Source organism: Mus caroli, chromosome 7, assembly GCF_900094665.2.
Source record: "Mus caroli chromosome 7, CAROLI_EIJ_v1.1, whole genome shotgun sequence".
NCBI classification, from domain to species: domain Eukaryota; kingdom Metazoa; phylum Chordata; class Mammalia; order Rodentia; family Muridae; genus Mus; species Mus caroli.
In genome coordinates this window covers 24,161,587-24,173,015 of record NC_034576.1, presented here as the reverse complement: position 1 = coordinate 24,173,015, position 11,429 = coordinate 24,161,587, and the positions used below count along the sequence as shown (strand labels likewise).

Sequence of the window (11,429 nt, the reverse complement as noted above, 5' to 3'; positions counted from 1 at the left end):
CAATGACTGTCACACCACTCTAGCTCTCTCTGTCATCCCCCCGGGTTCTTGACAGAAACTCTCCAAATCTGCCTTATGCAAGTGAACCCATGAGGGAATTAGGCCCCACTCCAGAAAATAGTATCTTGTGTTCTCAGAGTTTAAATATAGGTAAAAATTTGGTAACACCCGGGCTGGTTCCCCCTTGCTTTGGGACATGAGGAGGGTGAGGCCCTAAAAGGGAGATAAACCAGCATTTCAATTGGGGTGGGGACTTCCCCAAGAGACTTCCTGTTATTTTGGGGGAGGGGGGGGTTGGGGAAGACAGACAGCAAGAACTGTCTGGTCCCAGATCTCAGAAGTGGTCAGGTGAGAACTTGGACCCAGAATCCTGGGTCTGAGGGGGGAGGGGACTTGGGTTTTCTGCTCCTGGTTCCCTGGCAGTGTTGAGGAGCAGTCTACATGAGATCCATGACTCCTGCCAAGGGCTGCTTTGGGAAGGATTTATTATCACTTAAGTGGCCATGACAGATCTGGGAGGAGGGGGGTGACACTAACGAGGCTGCTGTAATCAGCTCCCCTAGAGGCAGCTATTAAGGGCTCATTACCCACTAGAGAGGGAGCCGGACTTGGGGAAGGACAAGATTAGGTGGGAGAATAGGGTGGGGCAGCCTGGAGGCAAGGGTAGGCCACTCGAGTGGCACTGGGAAGAGGGGACTCCAGGGGAAGAGTGGGGAGGCAGGGATGCTGGAGTCAGACATATGGCAGGCAGGGGTGGAGCGGGAAGGGTGGGGCATGTCAGTCATGGCTTTTCCAGCTGGGCATCTCCAATGTGGAGGTTGCCCACGTCCTGGTAGGTGCCCTGGAGTCCCCTGGAGATGTCCTCATACATAGAGCAGTCATCAAGGTTCAGGCCCTGCAGGGGTCAGAGAGGAGACGTCAGTACCTGACCTGACGGCTGGAGCCCCTCAAGGCAGACACCACACCCCATGAGCCCGACGCCTGCTGCAAACACTGCTTACCTCATAGAGATTTTCATCTTCATAGTCATCTGGCATGTCCACCCCAAACTTCTCATTTTGCCACCGTTTCTACAGAAGGGGATGAAGTAGAAGCGACGTTTAGCAAGGAGGGAGGTGAAGGGTTTTTGGACTGTCTCCTACTAGCAAGTGCTTTATCAGAAAGAGCGAGGGATAGTGCGATCCCCACCATCAAGGCAGATCCCACCATCAGGATCTTGGCAGATTCTAGTCTCTGCCCCTCTCCTCTCTTTCTTCTTATGGGCCTCAAACTTTAAACAATCTCCCTGTCTCAAGTGGACTGCTGCAAGTCCCTGCCACTCCACTGATGCTCTGAGGATCTCTATCTAGCAAGAGCTACCTGGGAACTCAGTACGTGGACCAGGCTGGCCTTGGCTCCCGAGAGATCCGCCCACCTCTGCCTCCTGAGTGCTGCTAGGGTCAAAGCTGTGCACCACCATGCTAGCTCTCTACTGCTCCTCAATGACAAGCAGAATGGCGAGCAGGGAGTGAGTGGTGCTGAACATCTGTAATTCCAGTGCTTGGCAAACTGAGGCAGGAGGACTGGGAATTCCAGACCAATATGATCTATAGAGTGAGTTCTAGCCCAGTCTGAATTACATAGCCAAATGCTGTCTTACCCTCCCCACAAAAACAAAACAAAACACAAAACAAAAATTAAAACAAACAAAAATAAAACTGGTGGTGCCACCTGCCTGTAATTTCAGTGCTTGGAAGGTAATGAGGAATCAGGCCAGCCATGGCAATATAGCAAGTTTGAGGCTAGCCTAGACTAATATCTAGCTTTAAAAAATAAAATAAAATAAAAACTGAAAGCAAAGAAAGTCCAGATGATAGCTCAAGCTGGTAATCGTATTACCATGCAAACCTGAGGATATGAATTTGGTGTGCGGAATCCCACAGTGGGAGGAAAGAATCAACTCCTGAAAGTTGTTCTTCGACTTCCACACTCAACATACCCACGAACACACTAAGACATAAATAAAGTGGGGGTGCACAACTGTAACTCCAGCACTCAGGAGGCAGAGGCAGGTGGATCTCTGTGAGTCTGAGGCCAGCCTTATCTAGGACAGCCAGGGCTACACAGAGAGACCCAGTCTTGGAGGGTTAGGTGGTGGGAAAAGAAAAAGTTAAAGAAAGGAGGAAGGGCAGGCATGGTGGCCCTTTAATCCCAGCAAGCACTTGGGAGGCAGACATAGGCAGATCTCTGTGAGTTTAAGGCCAGCCAGGGCTACATAATGAAGCCCCATTGTGGGGGGAAAATGTTGTCTTCTGGCCTAAGGAGACGCAGGGGCTCTGGGAGGACACACCTTCTTCCCTTGTCTTGGCTGCATTTGCAGGGGACTCCTGTTGGTGGGCCAGGAGTGAGAGGGTTTCTATGAGGGCCGTGGGGACACGCTGACCCCTCCCACCCCAGCTCAGTGCCACTGGGAATCCTTTTCGTGGTTATTCCCAGTCTCCCAAACTCGGAAGGACAAACCTTGGAATTCAGAGGACCCGCTGGACACTGGGAGTCACAGTCCAGGCCCAGGTAAGCCAAGATGACTTGAGGGGTGTCACTTGGGGGAGACTCACCCTGAATAGCAGCAGCGTCCCTGGCACCACTGCACAGAACAGCAAGATGATCCCTTCTGCTGTGATGATGCGGTTCTTGGTACCTTCCCCCATGTCCAGGAAGGGCCTAGGGACTGGATCTGTGAAGACAGGGTGCTGCTCACCATTCTGGTGTCCCTTCCTCTCCCAGCCCTGACCCTTGCGAGGTCAGGGAGCCCTGAAGCCACCATCTCTGTGGCTGGTTGCAGGTCCAGGAGGGAGGAGCTAGCTCTGCTCCCAATGTTTTGGAAGAAACAGGGAACAGGGAATGCAAGGAGGTCAGGGCCCTCCCTACTCACTGCGCACGCGGAGGTAAGTACCACAGGAGCGTTTTAATATGTTGTTTTCTATCACTTGGCACCAGTACAAGCCCCTGTGGCTCTTGTTTACTTCGGGGAAGAACAACTGGCCTGTGGTACCATGGCCAGGACCCAGTGGCATTGGGGGCCATGAGTTGTTGGACTGAAGGCTGAACCACCATGTAATATTAGGGTTCCTGCCATTGTTTTCACAGATGAGGCGGGCCTCCTCGCCCAAGTTCACCGTCAGGGATGGTGGACCCCCTTCTACCCGCAGGGCCTGGCATCCAGGACCTGTGGAGAGAGGAGAGGAGACAGATGGGTCAGAGCCTGGAGATGGAGATGATTGCTCTAGCCCAGACCCCTTCACATCAGGAGTGAAGCCGTACCAATGGTAATGGTACCTAGAAAAAGAAGAGATGATGGGAGACTGGGTGGGGGGCACACCCTATGGCCTCTTTCTTCCGTTTCCCCTTTGCATTTTGATGTTCCCCAACTAGCCCAGGGACTCTTTCATGAAAACCATCCTATTAGTCCCCATTCCTTACAACTCTTAGGAACCCCCACGGGGAGGGGGTGAAAGTGGGGCGAACCTTAGATGCAGGGGTGGGGTGGGGCTTGGTTCAGCAGTACCCAGGCTATTGGAAAAGATACTAGAGCCCAATTCCCACCTTCCTGAATCTCTCCTTTACTGCACTTGGCTTGTTTTTTTGTGCCTAGGCTGTTTCTCATCTCTGTAATTTAAATGTGGCAACCTCCCAGGCAGTAGTAGTACATGCCTTTAATCCCAGCACTCAGGAGAGAGAGTCAGGCAGATCTCTGGGAGTTTGAGGCCTGCCTGGTCTAACAGAGTGAGTTCCAGGACAGCTAGGGTAGCACACAAAAGCCCTGTCTCGAAAAACAAAACAAAATAGAGAAACCAGTGTCAACCTAGGCACTGGGACTGAGTTCTGTCTGGGGCATCGGAGGAGGCTGAGAGCCGAGGGTGTACTGGTGGCTACGGTGTCTGCTCTTGTATTTATCTTGAACTGTGCCCCCCACCCTGTTCTCAGCCTCCCCAGCTCCACACTGGCTTGTAGCTCCCTTTTGTGGACATGATAGGAAAGAAGAAGGTCGGAAGTGAGGAAGAAAGAAAGGGAGGGGAAAGAGGCCCCAGCCAGTTCCTGGTCACACAGGCTTAAGACACAGAGAGCAGGGCCCTAGTCCCTGCTCCTAAGACCTCCTCTGCAAACAAATGTCTATGTGGTCACATGGGAAGCCTGCCCTCCAGATGTAAGGCAGAGGAAACAAACAAACAAACAAACCCCGTTCCCTCACCAACACCCTTTGCTATGCCTCCGCTGCTGTGACGTTCGGTCAACACTTACCTCAGTTCCTCATTCTGACCTGTGGAGCTAAGGTCGTGTGTCTGTCGTGGGGCAAGGTAGTCTTGGTCCTAACAGTGGCCTTACTCAAGCCTCCTCCAGCCTGTGGCTAGGTACAGAAGGCTTTCCCGATTGATTCCCTTCCCACACTCCTTTTCTTTTTGAGACAGTTTTAATCAGTAAACTGCCCAGGTTGGCCTAGATAGAACTCATTATGTAGCCCAGGCTGGCCTCAAATGCAGTGTTCCTCCTTCCTCAGTTTCCTTAGAGTTCTGGCATTACTTTAAGAGATGCCACGTTATGCATCACCCTGCCTGGCCATTTCTGACTCCACTCTGCACCTCTCCTGTCAGCCGCAACACCCCTGCCCCACCCGCACCTTCCCTTTGGCCACATTACCCAGGCAGGTGTAGGACAAGAAGAGGAGAAGAGGCAGGGCTCTGAGGGCTTCTAGACCCCCTGGCATCGTCTTCCAGTGAGTCAGTTAGTCTGGGTGGCCGTAGCCTTGGGGTACCAGATTCCACTCCAAACTCCGCCTCACTTCCTGTTCAGCCCTGCCGGAGATGGGCTCCAGTGGCCCTTACTCCTGGCCCTTTATTTGCCATATGTGTGGGCCCTGAGTGGAGAGGAACTGCCCTGCACCTGGGCTGGCCACAATTCCCTTGAGTCTCTCTCTAGTGCGTGGGGTCGGGGAGAGGGTTGTTCAAGGCCTGGTTCATCACCACTGAACCCCGAGAAAGGATCTTGGTGAGCCATGGTTCTGGGTACCTGCTGCAGGCAGGTCCACAGCGGCTACTCTCAACTTTGGCTTCTGCACTCACTAACATCGAGCAAAACTTATCACTCCTATCTGCCTCTTTCTTTCTAACCCACCACCTTTTCTCTCTCTTTCATTTTTTTGAAACAGGGTGTCATATAGCACGGGTTGGCCTTGTACCCACTATGCAGGTGACAACAGTCCTTTGTTTATTGCCACCTTTGTTTGATTATTTTTAACTGATGAAGCGTTTGTTTGTTTTGTTTTTCGAGACAGGGTTTCTCTGTGTAGCCCTGGCTGTTCTGGAACTCACTCTGTAGACCAGGCTGGCCTCGAACCCAGAAATCTGCCTGCCTCTGCCTCCCAAGTGCTGGGATTAAAGGCGTGTGCCACCACCGCCCGGCCTGATGAAGCTTTATTTAATGTATATGAGTGTTTGCTTACATAGTATGCACGTGTACCACATGTACATGTGCCTGGTACTTGTGGAGGAAGAAGAGGGCTACAGATCCCTAGGAGATGGAGTTATAAGTCGCCTGGTGCTGGGAATTAAACCCTGGTTCTCTGCAAGAGCAGCCCGTGCTCCTGACTACCAAGTCAATCCCCCCACCTCTGAGGATGCTCTTGATGTCCTGATGCTCTTGGCTCTGCCTTCTTCTGAGTGCTGTGGTTACAGATGCGCTCCGCCATGCCTAGCAAATTTTGTCTTGCAGTGTAAGAGATGACACCTGGGGCCTCACGTGTTCTAGGTGACTGCTCTGCTGCTGAATGACACCCTCGTCTTGAAGTTCTTTTATGTTCTCCTCTCAACAGGGCAGAGACCACCCTCCACTTGACAGGAAACTGAGGCTCAGTGAGGGGGAGAGGTCACTTGCCCAGTGCTGTACAATGTATGTGGCTGATGTGCGGTGGTGGCTCATGACTCTGATCCCAGATTTTGGGAGGCTCAGAGTAATGAATCAAGATGCTAGCCTGGGCTACATAAGAAACTGTCAGACTATGGAGCAAGGGGAGAGGACGACAGTGAGCTCACAGGCCAGCCAGTCTGGCCAGTATATTGAGCTCTGGGTTCAGTGAGGAGAGCCTGTTTTTGTTTTCTTTCAAAGGTGAGGAATTAGCTGGGCTGTGGTGATACATGACTTTAGTCCTAGCACTCCAGAGGCAGAAACAGGCAAATCTCTGAGTTTGAGGCTAGCCTGGTTTATAGAGTGAGTTCCAAGACAGCCAGGGCTACACAAGAAAAACCCTGTCTCAAAAATGTAGGCATACATTTTTTGCAACCTACTTTTAATAAGGGTCAAGCTCTCCTCTAGCCCACCACCAGTAGTGGTAGTGGAAGAGAAAAGTTATTAGGCTATGTGGGAAGTGGACCTGCTCAGCAGTAGGTTCTTTGGGGGGTGAGGTCCATTTTCTTTGGCAGTAATTCAGTCCCTTAGTAAACACCAAGTACAACTCAGCAGCTGCAGACACCAGACACGAACCAGCAGCTGCAGTCCAGTCCTTTTCAGCATCAGACACCAGGCAGCCATAGCTTAATCCTGTAGAAACCACTGGGCTCACCCACTGGCCCAAGGCAAGGCAGTGGAAGCAGCAAGTTGGCACAGGAACCTCACGAGTAGCTCTTGGGTAAGTTTCTCTCAGTATCGGTGTTACCATAAGTGGAGCTCAACAGCATTATGTAAGGCGAATCAATCCATGCATGTGTGTCATTAGGGAAGAATAACAAGGTGGAGCAAACCAAACCAAGGCTCAGTGCTCGTCTTCCACAGTTTGGGGGTCATATTTATATAACTTCATCACAGGTCCTTCCATGTGTTTACTGTATCCAAATATCCTTTCACCTGTGTGCACCAGCAAAACATCATTTGACATTTCCAAAGAACTGGAAGTTATGACTTCACAAAAAGCCAAAAAACAAAAAACAAAAAAACAAAACAAAACAAAAAAAGATGAGGGGTTGGATGGCTCAGTGGTTAAGACCACTTGTTTGTCTTTCTTTCTTTCTTTCTTTCTTTCTTTCTTTCTTTCTTTCTTTCTTTCTTTCTTTCTTTTTAGTTTTTCGAGACAAGGTTTCTCTGTATAGTCCTGGCTGTCCTGGAACTCACTCTGTAGACTAGGCTGGCCTCGAACTCAGAAATCTGTCTGCCTCTGCCTCCCCAAAGGCTGGGATTAAAGGCATGCGCCACCACCGCCCTGCCACTTTTTTTTAATTAGGTATTTTCTTTATTTACATTTCCAATGCTATCCCAAAAGTCTCCCATGCCCCCCCCTCCCCCCCTGTACTTAGGCATATAAAATTTGCAAGACCAAAGGGCCTCTCTTTGTACTGTTGGCCGACTAGGCCATCTCTGATACATATGCAGCTAGAGACAGGAGCTCCAGGGGGTACTGGTTAGTTCATATTGTTGTTCNACCTATAGGGTTGCAGACCTCTTTAGCTCCTCGGGTACTTTCTCTAGNTCCTCCATTGGGGGCCCTGTGATCCATCCAATAGCTGACTGTGAGCATCCACTTCTGTGTTTGCTAGGCCCTGGCATAGTCTCACAAGAGATAGCTATATCAGGGTCCTTTCAGCAAAATCTTGCTAGTGTATGCAAAGGTGTCAGCGTTTGGAGGCTGATTATGGGATGGATCCCCAGGTATGGCCGTCTCTAGATGGTCCATTCTTTCATCTCAGCTCCAAACTTTGTCTCTGTATTGTTTTTCTTGATGAGGAACTAGGTTTAAGTCTTATCATTCATGTGGTGGTTCACAAACATACATATACATACTAAATAAATCCAAAAAACAAAACAAAAAACCTAAAAGCATTCGTAAACATTTCTTTAAAGCCAGATAGTGCACACCTTTGATCCTAGCATCAGCACTCAGGAGGCAGAGACAGGCAGATCTCTGTGAGTTCAAGACCAGCCTGGTGGGCCTCAGAACGAGTTCCCAGACAGCCAAAGCAACACAGAAAAATCCTATCTGGAAGAACAAAACAAACAAAAACAAGAAAGGGGATGGGTGAGGAAAGTGGGGAAGACATTTGCTGTCAGCCTTCAGCCTCCACGTGTTCTCTATACCGGTAAGGGCAAGCACACAGGCGTGTGTGCACACACGAGTGAGTAAAATGAAAACGTCAGGTGGGTGTGGTGGCCTGCTCCTGTAATCTCCAGAAGACCTGTGTTTGACCACCAGCACCCATAGGGCAGTTTCCAGCTAATTCCAGGTCCTTTTCTTGCCTCTGTGGGCACCGGGCCTATGCATAGTGCACAGACATATGCAGACAAAGCAACCATACACAGAACATAAATAAATTAGAAATGTTAACTAACGAGAGTCTGAAATGAGGTCTGAATGGGAAATGAGCTTTTGAGATACTGTAAGTAGTTAGGTGATTTTCACATATGTAAAGACATGACAAAAATACATTTATTAAATTAGGTGTATTGGCATATACCTATAATTCCAGAGTTTGAGACAGGATAAAGGCAAGTTCCAAGTCAGCCTGTTCTGCAGACTTGGCCTCAGACAAAAACAAAAAACAAAACAAAACAAAAAAAAACCCAAATACCCCCTGTCTTAGTTAGGGTTTTACTGCTGTGAACACACACCATGACTAAGGCAAGTCTTATAAAAAACAACATTTAATTGGCACTGGCTTACAGGTTCAGAGGTTCAGTCCATTATCATCAAGGTGGGAGCATGGCAGCATCCAGGCTGTCATGGCACAGGCAGAGTTGAGAGTTCTACGTCTTCATCCAAAGGCTGCTAGTGGAAGACTGACTTCCAGGCAACTAGGGTGAGGATCTTATACCTACACCCACAGTGACACACCCATTCCAACCAGGTCACACCTAATCCAACAAGGCCACACCTTCAGATGGTGCCACTCCCTGGTCCAAGGATATACAAACCATCACACCCCCCAAACCAAATCAAATCAAAACAACAAAAGGGAGGCAGAGGCAGGAGAACTGTCATGAATTCCAGGATAGCCAGAGCTATACAACAAGACCCTGACACAGACAGTTAGACAAACAAACAGACAGACCGAACAACCCCCAAAATAGGGGCTAGAGAGATGAGAGATGGCTCAGCTGTTAAGAGCATGCACTGGCTGGGCGTGGTGGCTCACGCCTTTAATCCCAGCACTCGGGAGGCAGAGGCAGGTGGATTTCTGAGTTCAAGGCCAGCCTGGTCTACAAAGTGAGTTCCAGGACAGCCAGGGCTACACAGAGAAACCCTGTCTCAAAAAGCCAAAAAACAAAAAAAAAAAAAAAAAAAAAAAAAAAAGAGCATGCACTGTTCTTGTAGAAGACAGGGGTTACGCCCCGAACTCACTTGTAGTGGGTTACAACTGTTTGTAACTCCAGTTTCAGACAATCTGACTCCGAGGTACATGGGCACATGCATACATGTAGTGCACACATGTAGTGCGAGCGCATGAGCGCAAGAGCGCACACATGCACACACGCACACACGCACACACACACACACACAGACACACACAAAGCATCTCCCCCAAATAAAAATAAAAATACTCGAAAGAGGCTTCAGGGGGTAGCTGAGTCATGAAGAAAACAAAAACTACACCATTCTTTTGGTAGGGAAAATGGCAAAGGAATTCCAAGGTACATTTGTAGGAGGAAAGCCAGCCTTTGTAGAGAGGCTAGCTGAAAGCCACCAAGTAGGGAGGAAGTCAATGGAGAAATGGGGAGGAGAAAAAACCTGGTGTAGATGATGCAGTTGACTTGGTTTTCTCTTCTTTTTTGTTTTTCGAGACAGGGATTCTCAGTGTAGCCCTGGCTGTCCTGGAACTCACTGTGAAGACCACCAGGCTGGCCTTGAACTCACAGAGATCTGCCTGCCCCTGCCTTCTGAGTGCTGGGATTAAAGGTGGGTGTGCCACCATGCCTGGCAGTTGACTTGTTTTTCAAAGGCAAAAAAATGTCACTGTATGCTGTTTGGGGACAAAGGTAGAGATGAATGTGCACACCACATCATGCTTACCTCCTGGGGAAGAGGACTGGGTGGGGCTGGGGAAGGACACAGCTGGATTCACCCACCTTTAAAAAGAAAAGCAAAAGCCAAAAAAAAAAAAAAAAAAACCCAGCTGGAAGGTGATGTGTTGTGTGACTTTAAATCCAGCAGAGGCAGGCAGAATTTGAGGGCAGCCTAGTGTACAGAGTGAGTTCCAGGACAGCCATAGCTATACAGAGAAACCCTGTCTCAAACAAAACAAACACAAAGTTTCATTTTCATTTAACGTGCATGGGTGTTTTGCCTGTGTGTGCTGTCAGATCCCCCTGGACGTTCAGAGGCCATATAAATGAAGAGAATAGTACCAGGGGCCTCTGGAAGAGAAGCAGGTGGGTTTTTATGTTTTGGTTTTTTGAGACATTGTTTCTCTGTGTAGTCCTGGCTGTCCTGGAACTCACTTGGTAGACTAGGCTGGTCTTAAATTCAGAAATCCGCCTGCCTCTGCCTCCGAGGGCTGAGATTAAAGGTGTGTGCCACCACTGCCCATTGTGGCAGGTGTTCTTAACAGCTGAGCCATCTCCCCAGGCCCTAATTTTGACTTTGCAGTGGTTTTGTGTGTTTATTCCTTTTTATGTTTGGTTCTGTGGAATTCTGGGCTCCCCCTGTGCCAGACAAGAGGTCTGCTACTGAGTTACAACTGATTTTCTTTGCATAACACTTCTTTCCTGTTTGTCTTTTGACATACAGCTCTGGCTGGCCTGGATCTCCCTATGTAGACCAGGCTGGCCTCAAACTTGTAATTCTCTTCTTTGCTTCCCATTATTGTGGGTGTATTCTGCCATCCCTGACTCCCCTGTTACTCCTTAGGCTGGGCATTTTAAAGATTTACTGTTATTACTTTTGTGTATAGGTGTGTGGGTCTGCACATGGGTATGTGCACCTGAGTTAAGTGTCTGAGGCCAGAGGCATTTCATTCCCTAGATCTGGAGTTACAGCAGTCACCTGACATGAATGCCAGAACTAAATTCAGGTCCTCTGGAAGAGCAGCAAGTATTCTTAAACCCTGGAGCCATTTTCTCAGCCATGGGTGGAGAGCTTTTGCAAGGCTGTTTTGAATAGTTTTGCATGCCTGGAATGTTTCATAATTTGAAAACAGGGCCGTGGTGGCGCATGCCTTTAATCCCAGCACTTGGGAGGCAGAGGCAGGCAGATTTCTGAGTTTGAGGCCAGCCTGGTCTACAAAGGGAGTTCCAGGACAGCAAGAGCTATACAGAGAAACTGTCTCAAAAATCAAAAAAGAAAAAAAAATAGGGCAAGTGGCCACACTTGGTGGTTTGATTGTAAACCCAATACTCTGAAGGTGGAGGCAGGGGTTCCAGGCCATTCTAGGCTGCACAGTAAGAAACATTGCAACTGGGCTGTCAAGATGGTT

At 49.2% G+C, this 11,429-nt stretch overlaps 1 protein-coding gene across 1 annotated transcript; it reads right to left on the bottom strand.

Annotated features, from left to right (window-relative positions):
• Nucleotides 1-468: 468 nt before the first annotated feature.
• Nucleotides 469-4,758, bottom strand: Cd79a (CD79a molecule). Its single transcript, XM_021168857.2, has 5 exons — nucleotides 4,675-4,758; nucleotides 2,912-3,205; nucleotides 2,595-2,713; nucleotides 1,002-1,070; nucleotides 469-895 (listed from the first exon to the last, which is right to left on the bottom strand). Exons 1-5 carry the CDS (start codon nucleotides 4,739-4,741, stop codon nucleotides 782-784), a joined length of 663 nt encoding a protein of 220 aa, XP_021024516.1. The 5' UTR covers nucleotides 4,742-4,758; the 3' UTR covers nucleotides 469-781.
• Nucleotides 4,759-11,429: the final 6,671 nt, after the last annotated feature.

Bases quoted from the DNA above. Each gene is read 5' to 3' on its own strand.
- Cd79a (XM_021168857.2), bottom strand. From the start codon at position 4,741: ATGCCAGGGGGTCTAGAAGCCCTCAGAGCCCTGCCTCTTCTCCTCTTC. The intron at 1,071-2,594 runs GTGAGTCTCCCC...CCCCTTCTGTAG, and splicing joins GGACGCTGCTGCTATTCAGG to AAACGGTGGCAAAATGAGAA. The intron at 896-1,001 runs GTAAGCAGTGTT...TGACCCCTGCAG, and splicing joins AAGATGAAAATCTCTATGAG to GGCCTGAACCTTGATGACTG.